At 39.2% G+C, this 21,604-nt stretch overlaps 1 protein-coding gene across 1 annotated transcript in view; it reads left to right on the top strand.

Annotated features, from left to right (window-relative positions):
• LOC139934825 (probable G-protein coupled receptor CG31760) overlaps nucleotides 1-21,604 on the top strand; it is a 167,886-nt gene that overhangs the window by 8,752 nt on the left and 137,530 nt on the right. Inside the window, exon 2 of the mRNA XM_071929228.1 lies at nucleotides 7,928-8,806. Within this exon, the coding sequence (XP_071785329.1) occupies nucleotides 8,056-8,806 (751 nt within the window). The 5' untranslated portion in view covers nucleotides 7,928-8,055. The remainder of the gene's footprint in view (nucleotides 1-7,927; nucleotides 8,807-21,604) is intronic.

Raw genomic sequence — 21,604 nt, forward strand, 5'->3', positions numbered from 1 at the left:
TTACGTTAGATGGTGCTCTGAAAACCATTTGTTTTATTGTTCATTAGGCGTGAATTTGCTTTCCAAAAACCAATGTGTATACTCTTATGCTACTGGTTAAAGGGAAGGGCTCAATTGATAACAAACAAATATCATTATTGACCATAAAAAGTTAACTTGTTATGAACTATTGCTAGACACGAACCCCTTTGGAGTATTGTAGTTTTTGCGAAAGAGGTTATTTTTCTCCCCAAATTTAAATCTGAAAAAGGATTCATGCATGTCTTTCCAGGCATCTGAGATGGTTGTTCTTCTTGCATTGTTCTCTTGCAACTTCGATGACCAATGGCGCCCAAATTCTTACAGGTTTGGTATTTATGCATATGTTGGGGCACAGCATGAGGATACTGGTCTTTGACAATTACCAAATGAATGCCCAGGATAAAAGCATGCGGCAGGCCTACAAAATAAATGATAGTAGAGAAAAAACATAACACGCGAGCACAGTGTATTGTACAGAAAAGTGAATTTGCATCAAGGTATAGGTAGTGTCGTACATGGTCATTTCAGGTTGTTTCAATGGAAATGACTGAACAGACAAACCTGACGGGGGAGATGGATTTCCGGATAAGATATCAATCAGGTCCCAGTAGTCAAGCAATAGATCTTTACCATGCTGCCTCCAATTTGTTCATGTTCCTCGTAGCGATTATCAATAACGAATGCAAATAATCATTTTGCAATTAGGAACCAGACTATTTTGTTTTTCCAGCCTCGGTTTGGTAACATTGGTGTCAATGGAACAAATTAAAGATGGCTGCACCGCGTGAACAACATGTGTAGTAATTTCGTCACCATGAGTTGGAATGGTTTAAAATGACACTCTCTGCCTTGGATTTGGCAGTTTGAGCAATACAAAACTTTTGAAAGCATTATATGGGATAATTTTATGAAGTAGAGTAAATGATCAACATAAAAATGCCTCGAAATTGCGTTTTTTTTTGTATTACTTTGTGGACTAACACAATCCATGCAACTGTGGATCAGAGGAAACAAATTAGTGTCTCTTTTTTTTTCATTCTTTAAAAAATATTCGTAACGAGTGAGCAAATTTAAGGTTAAAATTGCTTTTGGCAAAGTTATCGAAACATAACTTTTAAAGTTGATCAATTATTATAAAGATCACACCTAATACAATTTGTTTCTTAAAATAGATTCCTTCGAAAATATATGAAACCATGCCACCATAGGAAACTGTATCGGCTGATGTCCTGCTGTGACAACTCAACTTTTTTACGTGGTGTAAATATTGCATGGTTGTTTAACATTTTATTTCCGACTCACAAAACGTATTAAGCCCAATCAAAGGTTTTTATTTCGCGTATTATGGTTAATCACACAAAACCTAAGCACTATGTGTGACTATTTTTTCATCTCCACCAATCTTGTAAAATGATGAATAAATAACTTCTAAAAACAAATCAAGAAAACACAAGGTGCATATTGTACAAATGATAATTAAACGAAAATCTTTTAAATGAAATACTTCAGCAGAGTTTGACTATGTGAACTTTTCTTACTGTTGCAATGTCATTGAAGATTCCGTCAGCGCTAAAACAAACATGTGCAGACGAGATGTTCACACTTTCGTCCCGCCAAAACACAGACCCATAGATACGAAAATCAAATTAAGTCCCGCCTTTAATTTCCTTCCGTCGTGATGACCTGGTATAAACTTAACCACAGAAATAAAACCATGCACAAGAGGGTCATTTCTTGAACTCTTGGACATGCATAACAATCAGTCACACGATATGCGCAGGAATAAGTTTACGGTATAAAAGGCAAAAAAATAGATTGGAAGATAAGCTTTTCATCCCATCCTCTATCACACTTGATATTAGACCCCTAGATTGCGACGACATGCTAGTCTATGTTATGTAAATTGCAGCCGAGGCACAAGGTTTATGTTTGCCTTGACCTGGACCTTACTCCGATTGTGTTACCGTGATATGTGGGTAGAATAGTGCGGTCTCAGCACGCCTCCGAGCCCGTCAAGCTCATGAGAGCGATTAGCTCCGGTGTGGACAAGCGCCGGAGTTTCGGGTAACGCCTCGTTGAGACATTTCATCTTGAACCGCTCGTGAAATTCGAGGATGGTTTTTTTTCTCTCCTCTTCTTCTTTAAAAATGAAATGTTTTCGCTGTGAATCCATCGGTCAGAAATAGACACATTGACGATGCCTGTTGTAAACACAAAATTTGATTATTTCCTAGAGTAAAAAAATCTGGGCAAATCAATGACATAATTCGAGGAAATTATTTTAAAGATTTTAACTGGAAAGAAGTTTCTGTTTAAAGAAAAAGGGACAAAAAGGGGAAAAAGGGAAAAAGGGAAAAAAGAAAAAAGAAAGAAAAAGAATGTTGTATTACAAACTGCTTCACCGTGAATTCAGGAGAAGTTTTAACTACAACTTCGGTAACTTTCCCGTCTAACACAGACCCTCATTTTGATGCAGTCCCCCTTCAAATTCAGAAGTAAAGGGGGGGGGGGGAGGCTGTATTTTCATCGGTTGCTCGTCAAGTAGTTTATGTCAATGTTTTTTAATTTTGTTTTACAATAAGACCTTGCATGACGTCATCCTGCCGTCCTGCCGCAATCTTGGAGGTCAACCGATGAACTGTTTACATCTCGTGAGACCCTTCCTAGTACTTCCTCAATCCAGCTTACGATCAATTCTTCTGTATTATATTGACGTGTAAGAGTTCTTGCGTTAAGGGTGCTGACTTGGATGTTCTGTTTACATCTCATGATACCTTTTCCATTACTTCCTCGTTCCAGTCTTTTATCAACACCTGCCCTCTTGTCTGGGTTTAAGGCAGGTACACCATTAATCCGATCCTTTGGATTAGATATACATGAGGAAGTGATATTTGAAGGGGCTCTAACCATGGTGTTATTGTTGCTTCCATTATACTTTCATGGAATAGTTAACACCATTGATGGGCCACGCCCATTGGATTTTGAGGATGCAATTGGCTGCCCATCCGCCTTTATTGTGGGTGCGTTCATTTAGCTTCCCTGGGTCGACCCCGTGGTGTGTCGTTTTTTTTTCCAGGACGAACGTGTGCAGATAATTACCCACGTTCGTCCTTGAAGTAAAATCCCCCACACTTCGGGGTCGACACAGGGAAGCTAAACGAACGCACCCGATTTCTCTCATCAGGGATCCCGCTACCCCTATTTACAACCATGTTTATTAGCCAGTTACTCGGGGCCATCACGTACTCCAAAGGGCACAAAGACTCTATTACGTTTACGTAGAAAGACACAAGAAACGCATATTTAGAGAAAAGTATATCATACTTTCGAACCTCTTTTTAACATTTCGAAATAGCTACTAATTGGTTTCATCGATTGGAAAAATATGGAGGGGACAGGGGTGCACTTTAAAATCACTGGTAAAATCATTGCATTTTACTATTTCGATGAGCACTATTGGTAATCGTCAAAGACCAGTCTTCTCACTTGGTGTATTTCAACATATGCATAAATTAACAAACCTGTGAAAATTTGAGCTCAATTGGTCGTCGGTGTTGCGAGATAATAATGCACGAATAAACACCAATGTCGCACGAAGTTGTGGGCTATCAGATGCTTGACTTCGATGCCCCAAAATCTAATTCTCAGGTCTCAAAAATCAAATTCGTAAAAAATTACTTCTGTCTTGAAAACTACGTTACTTCAGAGGGAGCCGTTTCTCACAGTTTGTTATTATTATCAACCACTCCCCGTCACTCATTATCAAGTAATGTTTTATGCTAATAATTATTTTTAGTAATTACCAATAGTGTACACAGTCATTAATCTGGCTATAATGACCATCATAGACTTAATGTGTCCTTCGAAAAGATAAGGGTTGTATGACAAGCAATGTTCAAAATATTGTCAAAATTACTGACAGTATTGCTTGCTATTCTACCTGTACCTTTTCAAGGAGAATCTGCGATGGCCCTAAAGCCCACAAATGTCTTTTACACGTCATACTCTCATCGATACCCAATTCAATGCTTGTATAATACAATGCTCAATGGTCAACTTATATACATAAAATACATTAGTGACCTTTTGCATTATAGACATTTCTCTCGCCAAAAAGAAACTATAGTTTTGCAAAATAAGTTACACTTTTGTTTACACTAATTTAAACTTCACTATGTTAGATTGATGTATTATTCCATCAAGTAGAAATTGTATTTCTTTGGAGTCAATGATCTTTGTGTTTTCTCTGTGATCATACGGGAGCTATGTACCGTTGGTTTTTTTAACCGTTCGATTGTTTTAATCATATATAAAAGTAGTTGTCTAAAATATAACTAACCTGTTAAAATGTTGTTTTAAAAGGTGTTTGCGTTTTCGAGATCTCACCGAAACTCCGGAGCGAATATATGTCCAAGCCGGAATAATAATTCCTTTACAAATACACAATCTGCGAAGCGTAATCACGGTCAAGCTTCTTACATTATAATTTTGGTTTGTGATAAAAAGTGACGCTTTATCCATAACCGTTGTGCTTCGAAGTGAAGTATTTTCTCAAAATAAATTATGCTTTCCAGAGCTGCGTACTATTAACTACGTCAGTTTTTACTGACATTAATTTTAGAGTAATTTCCAAACGTACACAGATCCTTTAGAGCCATTGGAAACTTTCGGTAAACAGTATCGTCCAAGTCCACACTTCGTGTATCTCAACTTATATATAAAATAACAAACCTGTGAAAATTTAGGCTCAATCGGTCATCGGAGTCGGGAGAAAATAACGGGAAAACCCACCTTGTTTCCGCACGTTTCGCCGTGTCATGACATGTGTTTTAAATAAATCTATAATTCTCGATATCGAAAATTGGTAATTGTTTTATCGTTTCTCAAAAAGTAAAGCATTTCGTTGAATAAAATTTCAAGAGAAGTCTTTCACCATTACCTTCTGTAAACCCTGTATTGAGTAATTTGTAAATCTGTGAACATAAATTTTTTGTTCTGTTCCGAAAGTGTATAATGGCTTTAATGGAGTTTTTTTGGGGGGCATACTCCTTCCCAACTAGAATAAAAAAAAAAATCAGAATACAATTTGCCATTTTCTTGCAGTGAAGTTCGATGACGACCGAAGCGGTACCTGCGTATGCCTTCTTCTTTATTAAAATGCACAAAGTGTTTGGAATTACTAAAAGGCCTGGAAATAAAATATAACCTTTTGATTTTGTGTCGTTGGGATAAAACAAAAGAGCTGAGTGCCAAATAAATTAAACAATGAAGCACTGAAATTGACTTGTCAGTTACGCTCGATTGAACACCCCACGTCACGAACGGTACAGACAAAAAATTTGCCTAATTCTGACATTGAAAGGGTCTTGGGTTTGAAGCGCTATCTTTTCATCTTTGAATCTGTAGATTACTTGTGCAGGGTCAAAATGACTGCATGTCCGAAGGTTTAAACGTTTCTAATCTACATGTTATGAGCCTCCCCTGCAATTTTTGATTAACATTTTCATAGAATTATTGTTTGTTAATTTATTTGTCAAATTTGTTACAGTTTTATTAGTCCTCTTTATGTTTTGGTTTTATATAATCATTCATTATATGAAACTAGTATTAAAGGGAGATGGCCTTAGATTTAAATCCAAACCGGATCTTCGTCCGAGGCTTAAAGGGTTTTGGTACATTTTGTAGGACACAAAACCCAACGTCCACATATTTACATTAAAGTCACCTGGAAGTGGTATTTTTTCAAAATAAAGCTTTTGTCACTAATATATGTGTTTTGATGAGTTGAATGTGAATAAACAGTTAACTAAGGTTTTTAAAAATCAGTTCTTATGTTATTTACAAATTTAAGAGTAGACCCCGACCCAAGAGGGCGCTGTTCGTGACGTCAATCGAGGCAGACTTTGCATGTAATGCGTATAGTAAACACAATTGCAAAGTACATGTACGGACCAAGTCGTGAGTTTGTACGTTTCAAAAATTTTTGTTTTTGTTTTTTCCGGCAATGCCGACCAGGTATTGCTGCTGAATGCAGAAAAACACTTTTTGAAATGTACCAACTCACGACTTGGACGTACATGTACTTTGCACGTGTGTTTACTATACGCATTGCAGGCAAAGTCTGCCTTGAATGACGTCACAAAAGGGGTAGGCGGAGTCAGCCCCCAAACAACTTAATATATTTTTTTAAACATATAAATCGTGACAAACAATTACTAAAAAAATTGTTTTATTGTTCGTAAGCATATACTCTTATGTTTGAAAGAAAAACAAATTCTATTTCCAGGTGACTTTAAACTTACACAGTTTGAAGATAATGGTGGTAGAAAGCTTCCCTTAAAATTTTACCTGCTGAGGTGCTGTAGTTTTTGGGAAATGAGTACAAGTCACGAACATTATTTTAGCATGTATTAAACGTATTTTCGTAACATTGTTTTACTCATTTCTCAAAAAGTACATCCCAGCTAGTAATATTTTAAGGTGAGCTTTCTACTTTCATTATCTTCAAATGGTGTAAGTTTAATCTAAAGTCTGTTGACATTGTGTTTTGTGTTACAAAAAGTACCCAAATCCTTTAAACAACCACAAACAAGATAACATATTCATTTATAGCAACAACAAATAAAAGGAGAACAGAACTATCGGAAGGCATTCAGAAAGTCCAGGAAAATTATAGGCAATCAAACTGTTTAACAAACAATAGGTTGGTTACACTCCAATAACATTTATAGAGTAGAGAGGACAAAATGGTCAATGGAACGGTGAATTACTAGACCAAAGAAGGGGTAACACAATCATGTAGAGAAAGCAGGTTTATAAAAATATATAGTTATTTATAAACGTAAAAAAGAGAGAAAACAGACGATAACATCCTGTGGAAAAACGGATAAAGAAACCCTTGGATAAAAAAAGGGAAACTGCGATTGTAGGGCGATGAACAAGTAAAACACGGGAAAGGATAGAAATGTGAACGGATACGACGTGGACGAAAAAACAAAACATTATGTTGTCTATAGTAATGTAACTATGTTTGGTGACGGCAAACAACGACCCAACCAATTGGAGAAGTGCGAATAAACCCACAAACACCCACTTAATTTCCCAAATAAGCAATATAAACAAACAAAATAACGATTTCAAACACTCTTCTTTGATTGAAACAGTATTAAATTGTTTGAATGAGTGTCACTTGCTTTTTCAGAAAACTGGATGATAAATTTTTAGGAAACTGGCATGAAATGGCAAGTTTTTTTTCTTCAAAATCGAGTTTTGACGTTAACTTGTTATTTCTTGCCACTAATGCTGTTTTGAATTTGTGCACCTTTTGGTGACGTATGAAGAAGCCGAAGGTAGTGGAGATGCAACTACGACTATTCAATCTTGGAGCACATTTTAAAGAGACTGGACACTATCAGTTATTGTCAAAGACCAGTCTGCTCACTTGCTGTATCTTAACATTTTGCATAAAATAACAAACCTGTGAAAATTTGAGCTCAATTGATCGTCGAGGTTGCGAGATAGTAATGGAAGAAAAAAAACCTTGTCACACGAAAATGTGTGCTGTTAGATGGTTGATTTCGAGACCTCGAAAATTCTAAACTTGAGGTCTCGAAATCAAATTCGCCGAAAATTACTTCTTTTCTCGAAAACTATAAGTTACTTCAGAGGGAGCCGTTTCTCACAGCGTTTTGTTTTGTTTACTATCAACCTCTCCCCAATACTCGTCACTAAGTGAGGTTGTATGCTAATAACTATTTTGAGTATTACCATTAGTGTTCATCCACTGCCTTTAAAGAACTGCATCACATTAGAAAATACTATCTGTTTTATTTTGTGTTTCTTTTTTTGATGTTTTGTTTGCGTGTTTTATTTTAACTAATACACCTTTGTTTCTCTTTTCCTTTAGGAGCTCAACATACACCTGTGGATTGTGTCATGCCTTGTTGTAAAGTAGGCTTTTCATAAAGTGTGTGCCTTCATTGCGGACCGAGCCTGTAACACAACTAGGATTCCTATCAGGACACTATCAAAGGTATGGCCTCCCACTCAAGCCGCCCAGTAAAGGCGATCAACCAGTACGTCGTGCTTTCACTATGCTTTGGCCTAGTCTTCCTTCCACCTCGCCTACTCGCCGTCAACCACACGGAACCGCTGCCAACCTCTGAGCTCTTGCAGACGGCTGCTAAGACCAGAGTCTACGATTCCGAAGGTTCGGGGACACCCAGCAATGGGGTACGGTACACGGATGAGGGTACGAGTAACACAACCGCTGAGGACGATCCAAGCGTAGAAAGCAGGTTGGAGGAACCGTCTGGAGAACAAGAGGGTATCGTGAGTAGATTCCTTGCTTATCTTGACTTCATTGAAAGGTCTCCGACTTGCGAAGCTGGTACCTGGGCTGTTACTCTGGACAAGGGCGCCACCAGCTACGGCCCAAACCGGTACATGAAGCAGGCCATGCGAACGGTACAGACCGCCAATTTTCTAACAAGGATCTGGAGGAGCAAGGCCCTAGACGGAGTGCAGCACAACGAGGAGTTCTTCTTCAACGTGGTTGCCTCCAACGTGGAGAACGACGATAAGATCTTCGCCTTTGGAAATTGTTACGACGGCTACGAGTTCCAGGATTATAATATTTTCTGCCCGTACGCGTACAGATATCATGGTGGGATCCTGGTGAAGGATCTGTCTCTAGCCTACCCATATCTCAACAACAACTCGGAGTGGTTTTATGAGGCCAGGATGAACGCAAACAAGATACTGGATAAACGTAGAACCATCAATAGTAAGTAGCCATAATCCTTTCTTTCTTGCTGCATGTTATGACTATTAAAGAGATGCTTTCCAAACTACGTCGATCTGTCAGCCTTATGCATTGACGTCATCAAACCGCCATCTTAGATGGATCCAATGGAAACGCACAGTCTAGTACACCGCAGCGCACAGACCTATTCGAAGGCGCCTTCTACTCAAGTCACGTCACGTGAATAGGTCTATGGTAGCAGAACTGAAGCCCCCAAAACCTAGTCGGATAAAATGGTCCATATTTGACATAATAGTACTTAACGCTCCTTCTTAACGCTCCTTCTTAACGCTCCTTCATAATAGCGTTTTTAAGATCCCCCACTGTCACTTTTGGTCGTTCCATTTCGGAAAAATATTTATTCCGACATTCCCTTCAAGAGAAATCAACAATATCATGCGTTATTGAGAGGGCAGTTTCTTGTAACTAGGTCCGTTGAGTTGCAGACTTAGTCACCCAACGTGTAGGTTATCTGTACTTGATTTGTAGTTTCAGTTCAGTTCTCTTCGTAGACCTATATGTTAAGCCAGCCACAGTTACAGAAGTAAATTGGTAAATCCGTTCAGATGTGGGCGGTAGAGACACACACTGACACACATAATCCAAAACTCTGATGTAGCATCGAAACATTACTGCAGAACAGAGATTTTAATTCGCGTAGCTTTGGTCTGAATTAGCAGGTTGGGTGCGTGTTTATCCTTAGACAAAACAACTCTTAAAAACCCAGAGGAAATGTAGTGCTGTTTTAATGAATAAAGAGGTACTTCAAAAGGGAGAAAAAAGCCTAGAACTAATTCCCCAATAGTTCAATGTCCATCTTGTATTGCATTGGCAGATTTGTGCCTTAATTAAGTCTGTATCAGCAAGCATTATTATGGATAAAGTTAAGTGCGCAAAACCTACACCCTTAAAAGCTGCCGAGGTTTTTCAATAATGTTAGATGACAGGACTAGTGTTAGAAAATTAGTGTTTGCTTATCAGAATTCGGAGCAAGGCTTGTCAGTTGAGTGTACTTGGAGGTATTTAAAACAGTCTCGCGCCGTGTCGTGTTTCACAATCGCGATCCACAAACGTCTCTCGAGTACCGACAGCGGGCGTGGTGAATAAACTCTCAACCGGTACTGTAATTATTTGGTTTGGTTTTGTCCAACAAGAGTGAAATAATAAAGTCAGCGGACGAGACATTTCAATTTCAGACTATAGCCTTTAAAAAAACCTTAATAACTTCTGACGCTGAGGGAATCTAAATTGAGACGTTAATCATTGACAGTCCGTGCCTTGGATCCGTGGTGAAGGATCCCGGGGATGAGTTTTGGAGATGTAAATCAGTAAATCACAACAGCTTTTTTTAACCAAAAATTAGATCGACTATGTACGTAATTCCCATTGTCTGATGCAATTTTCACAGCCTGCAAGTTTAATAGAAACGCAATTGCAACTTCCGCAATGCACTTGGAGAAGTTTTCCCCCTTCATTTTCTAGTGTTTCAAACATTATAACTTTTTTTCACCACTTGAAAATGCAGGTGGATGATTCACTACTTGGTATCCCGTGGGGAATATATTGCACCTACCCCTGGGACTTTCTGCGCCCGTGATAATAAACACCATTTTGTTCGTGTGGTATAAATCTCACCACACAAATGCAATACGTTGATTTTGTCTCCCCTGAAAATGATGCATTAATTGTAGGTATTACTGAAGGTCACATCGCCTCGTCGTGAAATGTATTGTAAACGTTTAACCTTTGTGCTTGTAGCCGCGTTACCAATAAAATATTCTGAAGCCTTTCACTAACGCCATTCGACAGTAAACAAACTAATTTTGTACTAGATGTTGCTCCTTCCCAGTCCGAAAACAAAACAAGCCAAGCAGCAAACAAGTCATAACTTCAAAACTAGCAGTTTTAAGAGACTGATGTTTGCGAAGGTCAAACTGTACCTGTTTTGAAATTGAATTTCCGTGTTCGCGTCGTGGCTCAATGCTTGGAAAATCTTAAGTTGTTTACACAGAACGTTCACCTCCGATTATACGGTTAACATCTTGTCTCAGCTTGAAGGAGAAAAACAAATCATGGAAAGAAAAGAGGAGTGCTCGCTGGGACGCAACTAGCATGGTAAACCAGGCTTGTACTTATGTATTTTAGACTCTTAGCAAGTCATTGCATCTGCTTTTTCTGAAAGAAGATGATGTGTGCCAGTGGTTTCTGATACAATCTGTGTTTGAGGAGTGAAGTCTTCGCGACAAGGCGAACCTTCTCAGCCTTTTTTTTTTACCGGTGCAAATGTCACAGAGGCTGGTTTAGTGCATACATGACGCACGCACAAGAGACAGAGAAAGGAGATAGGCAGTGGGGAAGAATTACCACAAGGTATTGGGGAAGTATTACTCACGGTGTGTGAATCGCTTGTCATTCTGAATCAGCAGGGGAAGGGATAAAAAAGAGGTTGACTCTCCACTGAAAAAAAAATCCACGTTATTCTATTCGTTGATGGTGATGTGAGTATATTGGCATGAAGTTCCCTTCCTCTTCGAGCACTGAAGTTCAAAACATAATGGCGCAATGCAACATATTTTGTAAATTCTTCGCTTTACTTTTTGTTTTACCACAAGTTAGGTTAGTATGTTGACAGATATGCCCATGGCCGTGCAGAGAAGTTACCCCCTGCAAATGTCACGTACTTCTAAGCCGGTCCATCACCTCTCTATGAAAACATTATTTTAACAGATGATCGAAGAATGTGTATAAATCATTCTATAACATTAAACACCTCAGGTAGTTTTGACATATTTACGTAAATCATTATTGTCGTTTGGACATTACATCGCAATCGGTTGATTCAGTTTCGAATAGCCCTCCACAGCCTGTATTCGATCTTATAACTCACAGATTTTGAACATATAGGCCTCCACAGCTAGTAATCGATCTCATAACTCACAGATTAACACAATTTTGGACATAGCCCTCCCACAGCCAGTATTTGATCTTATAAATCAAAGATCAACACCACTGGGGCATGTGCACGGAACAAAGTTGGAGCGAACGGACCTAGCTGAGAAAAAGAGTTACGTTTAGTCTCAGGCACAATACGTGTTATACGTTTTTGGTGTTGCGCAACACAAACATTTCTGCCTTTCGGCATAAAAGCTCATACCTTAACAAATTTCTCTTAAATTTTATCTTTAAGTGAAGTAGAGAGACCAAGGAAAGGGTGCTCCGCCTTTTCCCAGGACCCTTATATGGTGCATTTTGTAATGCAGCTCGAGACTTAAATGTAGACCAGTCATTTAAGTCCGGGCTACAATAAGTCACAACTTTGGGCTACATTTATGTATCTGCTACGTTTAGGTACAGCGTTGTGGCTACAATTCAACTCGCCAGCTACATTTACGTACACGGTTGGGATACTTTTAAGTATAGACTACATTAAGGCACAAGTTTGGGCTACATTAAAGTTCCAGCTACATTTTTATGGATACATTGATGTACATGGTTGGGCTTTATGAAGGGTACTTATAGGGGCTGCACGTGTGCCAATAATAAGATGTATTAAATAATTAAGTGATGCAGACGACTTTTTCAAAAAACTTAAAGCCATTCGACACTTTCGGAACAGATTTTTTTTTTTTAAGTTCACAGATTTACGAATAATTTACAGGGTTTACAGAAGGTAATGGTGAAAGACTTCTCTTGAAATATTATTCCATTAAATGCTTTACTTTTTGAGAAAAAATTAAAACAACATCAATTCTCGACACCGAGAATTACGGATTTATTTTAAACACATGTCATGACACGGCGAAACGTGCGGAAACAAGGGTGGGTTTTCCCGTTATTTTCTCCCTACCCCGATGACCAATTGAGCCTAAATTTTCACAGGTTTGTTATTTTATATATAAGTTGTGATACGACACGAAGTGTGGGCCTTGGACAATACTGTTTACCGAAAGTGTCCAATGGCTTCAAATTAGGCTACCTCAAATTACGTTGCATTAAATGAGATCCAAAAGAAGGATGGTACGGAGGAAGGCAAAGCTAATGCCAAATTGCCAAAACCCTTGGCACAATACAACTGAAAAGTAGTTATTTCTATTAACAAACCATTAAAGGAACACGTTGCCTTGGATCGGTCGAGTTGGTCCTTGAAAAGCCGTTTTTTATAAAATTCATATGGGTAGAAAGATGTTGTAAAAGTAGAATACAATGATCCACACAAACATGCCTCGAAATTGCACGGTTTTCCTTTTACCTCGTCGACTAGCACGGTCGGCCATTTATGGGAGTCAAATTTTTGACTCCCATAAATGGCCGACCGTGTTAGTTCGCACAGTAAAAGAGAACCACGCAATTTCGAGGCAAACTCGTGTGGATCATTGTATTTTACTTTGAAAATATCTTTTCAACCATATGCATTTCATTAAAAAAGGGTTACAAACGCTTTTTATAGACCAACTCGTCCGATCCAAGGCAACGTGTTCCTTTAAAGACTTGGTCTACACCGTGTACCGTCAGAACAACCATGACATGTACCATACTACCCGTTGGAGTAAGTTCCTTTGGCAAAAATGTTTGCTACAAAGTTTAATCATCAATTAATATGCAATCTCTGGATGCACAGTTATCAAAGTTACGTCTCTAATGATTTAGTCTTATTGGATTATGTATGGAAATGAATGCCTTTTCTTATAATTCACCAAAAGAAGTGGAAAACACCTGCTTATAATAACTGCAGGAGAAAACATCTGTGGAAAAGTTCATGGATTATACATTTGCAAGTTTTTTGTGTGTATTCAGTGCCATTAAAACAATAAACGGTTTGGTTGAGTATTTTTTTTTTACCCATACACCGATGTGTGTAAAGCACTGTATACTCAGTACTTTCCCGAGTCCTGTGAAAAAAATATATCAGGCATGGTACTCGGGTGGGATTCGAACCCACGACCCTTGCAATTCTAGAGCAGTGTCTTAACAACTAGACTACCGAAGTTGCCCGGTAGGTAGAGGCAGTTCGAATCATATTTGTTGGCAGCGGGTACTGAAACGATATAAGAGATGTTCAATTTGCATGGTTGAATATTGTTTGTTTAAGCGTCGGACTTCCCTCTCTTGGGGATTTCATCAGAAGGTTAAACTTTAGCATAATCTCAAAGGTTTGAAGGATTTTATTTGTTAAAGTAAAAACACTCGTTTTTTTAACCACCCGGTTTATATTGAAATTCAACTTTATTTAAATACATTATGGAAATTATCCTAAGCCGTATGCAATCTCTGGGGCAATGAATTCTTAATCTAAAAGCAATTACGGAATAGCCATTCATGTGTGCCGTACAACCTTGTTGCTTTAATAGAACACGTTGCCTTGGATCGGTCGAGCTGGTCTTTGAAAATCGTTCTGTAACCGTTTCTTGTTAATCGATATGGTTAGAAAGATATTGTAAAAGTAGAATACAATGATCTACATAAATATGCCTCGAAATTGCGTGGTTTTCTTTTTACTCTGTCGACTAACACGGTCGGCCATTTATGGGAGTCAAAATTTTGACTCCAATAAATGGCCGACCGTGATAGTTCGCGACGTAAAAGGAAAACCGTGCAATTTCGAGTGATACTTGTGTGGATCATTATATTCTACTTTTAAAACATCTTTCTAACCATATGCATTCCATAACAAACGGTTTTAAACGCTTTAAATAGACCAACTCGTCCGATCCAAGGCAACGTGTTCCTTTAAACAAGGAGAGGGCGCCCTGTTTAGTAGCAGCAGAAGGCGAATTGCAAGGAAGGGGAGTTTGTTCACAAAGCTGTTATAGTTTCAACGCAAGTTTTACATTTAGAAGAAACCACAAGTAATAATACTGTTCAGTAATTGTTACAGTTCCTTGACACTTCATTATAAACAGGGCCACCATCTGTGATTACGAAATAGTGATAGTTATCAGCCAACCGAAATGATTTCAGCTCTAATAGACCCTGGACCCTAATTATTGTCAAAAACTAGTCTTCACAGTTGGTGCATCTCAACATATGCATAAATAAAAAGCCTGTAAAAATTTGAGCTCAATCGTTCGTCGAAGTTGCGAGATATTAATGAAAGAAAATAAATCATCCTTGTCGCACCATGGTCACACGAAGTTGTGTGCTTTCAGATGCTTGATTTCGAGACCTCAAATTCTAAATAGCAATCAAATTCGTGGAAAATTACTTCTATATCCAAAACTTCGTCAATTCAGAGGGAGCCGTTTCTCACTATGTTTTATACTATCAACCTCTCCCCATTACTCGTTATCAAGAAAGGTTTTATGATAATAATTATTTTGAGTAATTACCAATAGTGTCCACTGCCTTTAACAGCTGTGCAGTCGAAGCGAATGTTTAATGATGCCACCAGACTCTTATAAGTTGCTCTTGGTAAACAACTTGTGTTTACCATCTAAAAAAAAAAAAAAAAAAACTCTATCAACGACCTTCCCTTTAAGAACCCACACATGAATGAGTATACTTATTTCTTAGTCTTAACCTTCATAGCCACTCCTGGCTAGTCTTTGCCAGATATGGCTTGGTGGGTTGGATGTATTTTGGTGAATCCATAGGCTCTAATCTGTCATTTCAGAGCTCTTGAAAGGATTATGTTCCCCAAAAATTAACAAGCAACGGGCAGTTAAAAACAGTCTTATAGTGTAGGAGAGTGAGTTTTTTGTCTGATACTGTCATCAACTGATAACGTGCACAAAAGTTAAAGTCAGTGGACATTATTGGTAATTACTCAAAATAGTTATCAGCATAAAACCTTTCTTGGTGATGAGTAACGGGGAGAGGTTGATGGTGTAAAACATTGTGAGAAACGGCTCCCGCTGAAGTGCCATAGTTTTCGAGAAAGAAGTAGTTTTCCACGAATTTGATTTCGAGACCTTAGATTAGAACTTGAGGTCTCAAAGTCAACCGTCTAAACGCACACAACTTCGTGTGACAAGGGTGTTTTTTCTTTCGTTATTATCTCGCAACTTCGATGACCGATTGAGTTCAAATTTTCACAGGTTAGTTATTTTATGCATATGTTGAGATACGACAACTGTGAAGGCTAGTCTTTGACAATTACCAATAGTGTCCACTGCCTTTAAAGCTTTTTACATAAAGCGTTTGATATTAAAGTGTCACTATGACCGTCCTTTCTTTATGATATGACACATCCACCACTTCTATGAAGTCTATGATTGTCTTTCCCCTGTTTCCCCTACAAAAACCTCGTCACCCTCGTTTTATACCACCCTCGTCCGCTGATTGCAATAATTTGGGGGAATAGATGGCCACAAAAGACAAAATCAGAATCGTGGCAATCAGAACAGACAGTATGATTGCCTGATTATTGGTTCCGGAGGAACAGTCTCTCGCAAAAGGAAAGACTAAACCAAAAATCCCCATTGTGCAAAGAAATTGCGACGTTTCTTACAATTTAAGTGGGTAACTGATGCAGAATTATTAATCGACGAAGGCTTGGTAATTTATATTTAGCTGCTTCACATGCGAGGGGTGTTTTTCTTTTCTCTTTCAAGGCTGATAAGCCTAGACTCATCAGACCGATGGATGGGCGATGAGGTGACAGGACCTAATTTTTATGCTTCTTCTTGATTTCCCTCAAGAAATTGTGCTGTCACCAAAGTGTGCCACACACAAAACCAGCAAGTGATTGAATTGTTCAGTGTGGGGTGTCTTGCTCTTTCAGTGTGGGGCGTGGGGGGGGGGGGGGTGGGCGGGTATACTAGTGAGAAGATCTTTTTAAAGCAAACATTGAGAGCAAACTCTATGTTTTTGTCAAGAAGGACGAACGTACTGACTTACGAGGGAATGTAAACTTGAAGTCGGTTCGGAATGTTTTACAATCAAACTAGCTTCTCTGCGGTCTAGTAAGTTAGTGCACACACAACCCTTTGACAACAATGATGTCAACAAGGAATGTTTGGCACGGGCCCTTTTGTAAACCCAGGCTTCGGCCTTCGGCTTCGGCCTCGGCATTTGATTCGGCTTCAGGCAAAGCACGGGCAATTTAAAAAAAAATCGAGGGACCGAGCTTGTCTGAGCCGAATCTAAAGCCGAAGCCGTCGCTTCGAAAAGGGATCGTTTTTCATTTGATTTGGCATTTTAGTTCGGTAGCCATTTTGTGATTATCTAGATAAAGTGTCTGTGTTTATAAAGTGCGTGATATTGTGCAAACGCAGGCACTCAAGTCCGCCAAAATGTGTGAGGCTCAAAAATCATGGGCTGACGGTGGCCGATAGTGAGGTCAGTGCAAGGGCATCCTCGTTTCTAGAGGTGATCGATCTCACCACGCCTGTTTTCCCCAGCATGCGTTGGTTACTCATAACCACTTGAATTGGATAATTGCAAATAATGGTACAATTCAATTAAACTTGTGGTCGATCCAGTCCACGTGCGCGTTTAAACATGACAACCGGCAAAGGCGACCAACTATAGAACAACTGGTTCCCTCTCTTTCGTCACTGATCTACATGCAGATTGAAATATGCAGATTAAAGGCGCTTGGCGTTTGGAAAAGAAAAGAAAAACTTTCCCCTACTTCTGATTGCTTTCGGATGCATAATTAAATGCTTCCAATCAGCTAAAGTCTTTATTTGAGTGAGAGATTACCCTTTCCTCGAAAACTAAATAACCTCAGAGGCAGCCATTTCTCATAACAGCTCTTCATTGCTCGTTACCAAGTAAGTTGTTGAAGGGTGATGACTATGTGAACGTTTGAAGCATTATCGCCCTGAAATTGTTTGACACGTGTGTGATATGAGAACACCCCAATGAGCGTGCGCACAAAGTAGCAACTTTCGGGAGCCAATCAGAGTTGGAGCAATCAACCATCAGCGAAACCAATTATTGGGCGCTTATAAAGACATTAGATACTATTGGTAATTGTCAAAGACCAGTCTTCTCACTTGGTGTATACCAACAAATGCATAAAATAACAATCCTGTGAAAATTTGAGCTCGGTTGGTCGTCGGAGTGTCGAGATAACCATGAAAGAAATTAACATCCTTGTCACGCGAAGTTGTGTGCTTTTAGATGCTTGATTTCGAGACCTTAAATTCTAAACCGAAAACTACTTTACTTCAGAGAGAGCCGTTTCTCACAATGGTTTATATACTATCAACCTCTCCCCATTACTCGTTACCAAGTGAGGTTTTATGCTGATAATTATTTTGAGTTATTACCAATAGTGTCCACTGCCTTTAAACTTCCCTGGTTAGCAATACTTGTTATTCGTTATATTGGTAGTAAATAACAAGGAATATCGACCTTTGACACATTGTCCCACGCAACTGACCTGAGAAGGTGTTCGTCATCCGTTTAGTCCTCGATGGAGCTTACCTTGTGTGACTTAAATCCCGAGTGACATCGGGGAAGTTCTTTAACCGCACCCTGTAAAGTACATACACAAAGGGGCAAATGAAGGAAGCGTTAATGGCAGATCTGCCATGCACATAACTAAGTGGCCATTCATCAATAACTGATGGGAACTCACCAAGTCTCCTACTCATGTCTCTGTCACAATATCGGTTCTGGCTGCAATTTACCCGGGGACTCTTACCAGCGCCTGCATGGCCCATTAAATAACCTTCTACAAAACGGTCGTGTACCTTAACAGCCGAATAATGGATTTAAAACTCTAGCCGAGTGTCTTAGAAGCTGGGGGAAATAAATCTTAACTGACAGAGTTGTACGGGTCTTTTGGTTAAAGCGTTTTGGAGAGAAAAATGGCTGCATTCAGATCGATTTAGTTGGATGAGATAAAGGCCTTTTGGTGAAGGATAAGAATCTTTTAAACTATCATTTTTTAATTGAGAAGTTGGAGAGAAGCATTAAGGAAGTCTTGAACAATGACACAGACATGTCTTATTATACACAAAAAAAGCCTTTTAACTTTTACATACAAATTTGAAGAAAAACATAAACCGTTGAGTGGTTTTAATGTTTTCACAAGGCTACTATTGACATTTTCATTTATGGGAAGAAATCACGTAACGTTGGACATGTTTTAGAGTAGAGATTTTTCATAGAATTGTGTGGAAGAGGTCGATCTATTGACTGTGAATGAACATTGCCGCTTGTCATTCACGATCGGGAAACCTTTTACCACATACCCGAGGGACCATTCTAATCAATGACCATAACGACATGGTGTCTGTGCAAACCACAGTGAAAGGACCGTTTTATTGAGAAGGAACAAACCAAACTGAACCAAATAAACAAACTGACCGACGAAGCAGACCAAAAAAACACTTACCGGCTAGCGTATGATTATTCAAAAGTGCTGACCCCGAATATGTTAAACCATCATCAAAAACAATATAAAGATGGTATTGGTGATAAACATCATGAGAAATTTATTTGTCTTAAATGTCCGCGTTGAAAGAAATCATCAAAACATTTCGATAAATTTGAATCTATAAAAAGGTTCGTTTCCGTGGTACCCGTTCGTAAATTTCGCAGACGGAGATGCGGTTGGTGCCCGCGTCACCTCACTTTCACTCCCATAAATGGCCGACCGTGTTACTTCGCGACGTAAAAGGAAAACCGTGAAATTCTGAGGCATGTTTGTGTAGATCATTATATTCTACTTTTAAGTTATCTTTCTAACCATATGCATTTTGTAACAAACGGTTTCAAGCGCTTTTCAAATACCTACTCGACCGATCCAAGGCAACGTGTTCCTGTAACATGATGAGAGTGTACTCGCACAAAGCAAATAGAAAGTATCCGAATTGACGGCTATACAGAGCTATGGCTACGACTGTACAGTTATATGACGTCATATACAACTATAACACGTGCTGACGAGGCGGTCCAGCCGTATCCAAGCCGTAGCCGCTAAATCGGACACAGCCTCAATATACGGCCGTGTTCGAATAAGCGGCTATTGCTACGGCTGGATCAACATGAAGCAAAGGCTGCCATTGGAAATAGCCATAACCTGAGCCTGACTTAGCAACAGCCGCAGCCGTGACCAACTACGAGTCGGGCTATATCGTATGCAAGAGTAAAATCAGGGCAGTACCTTTACTAGTTATACAATGTTCTCATCGCTCTGCCCCAGTTAAGCTACGGGCTCTTCCGCTTCAGGTAACATACCCCGTACTGAAACCCACACACTTTTGTTATAATACCATCCCCGTCGTATATTGTTCGACAAGGCACACTGGTGTTCTTACGTTCTCAGAATATTTGATCCAATATATCTCATGACGACGGAAAATCACTATGACATTTAATTTGGAGCAACTCAATCGTTAGAGGTCGAGCATTCAACCGTTGAAGGCACCGACAAAAACGGCGTGCGGTTGTCATTGTCCACCGCTGAAAAAAAAAAAACGTAGTTGCTCTAAAATGTTGTTTAATTTACGAGAGTGAGCATTGCCTTTGCTTACGAGCAACAATGCCAATTTATTCCAACCTTGTAATGAAACCGAACAAGAACCCTATAGCTTTCTAATTCTTCTTGCCTGCCGAGTATGTACAGCACCAGGCAAACTTATTCCTCATTGCTGCAAATATATTCCTCTGGAGGAACAAGCAAAAGGCCAAAATGCCGAAAAAAGGTAGGCACTAATGCACACGGAATCGAATGCATTTGCTGACGTCTGCACTATATTTAGCCGGTCCGTCGTAATTACATTTTGTTCTCCCATGAAAGCGCCTTTTATTGAGTTGAGAAGATGGAGGGGGTGTGGGGGGGGGGGGGTGCGGGCGGTGGGCTCAGACTATAAAAGTGGCTACCTCTCAGATCGATGTTTTGTAGGGGTTTTCCTACCTATGAAAGAAAACAAAATACTTAAGGAATTCATTTAAAGACCTAAAACGTAACAATGCTTATGAGCCAGGTAAATTTAGCAAACGATAACAAACTTATAGGAATGTGAAGACCTAGAAGTGCATAAACGAGCCAGATTATTCTAGCAAAAGATAACAAAACTTTGGGAATGTACAGGTCTAAAACTGCACATACGAGCCAGATCAATTTAAGACAAAGTATACACTTTATGGATTAAAACCCACAGTTTCTGGAAGCTTTTTAGCAGTAGGCTCTACGTATTAAAATTCCACCAATACAGTCCTCTAGAGTGTGCAACTATATTACGGTGTTTCGAAAAACACCCCCCCCCCCCCCCACACACACATCTCATATGAACATATCTGTATATAAATATCTTTGTAGGTAAAGCTGAATTGTGCTGGTTTATCGAAGGTCATGTAATTTCATGCAAGACTCGTATCTGTAGTAATTGCAGACTAATGGAAATCACGCGTCGCCCTACTGGTTATTAACATAAAGTCAGTACACGGTCAGAGACTTCGCAAGTTCACAGCAAGGCATTTCAATGGCTAGGGTTTTCATGCCAGTTCGATGTGCATGGTTCAGCATAATAATAGGACTCTGACTATGTTATTGGTATCATTTGCATAAAGTCGTATGCGCTAATGCCTGCAATGTCCAAGACAAGGCGACGCAATGCGTAAGGCTATTTATGCTAATGACCTGATTTGCATAAAAGTCGGTTCATGACCAGTAGTGGTGCTTGAGTCAAGGGGAACGTATAAGAAAATTGTCTTATTGGCATGAAGCTTGTCGCGAAGTGTTCGATTGTGTACCTCAAGGTTACATAGCTGTTAATCAACGGTTATTGTATGTTGAACATTTTTAATGTTCAGTAGACGCTGCAGTGAAATGGAAAACCCACAATAATAAAAATAAAACCAAAGATTTTTATTTTCAGGGGT

The sequence above is a fragment of the Asterias amurensis genome, chromosome 3 (assembly GCF_032118995.1).
Source record: "Asterias amurensis chromosome 3, ASM3211899v1".
NCBI classification, from domain to species: Eukaryota; Metazoa; Echinodermata; class Asteroidea; order Forcipulatida; family Asteriidae; genus Asterias; species Asterias amurensis.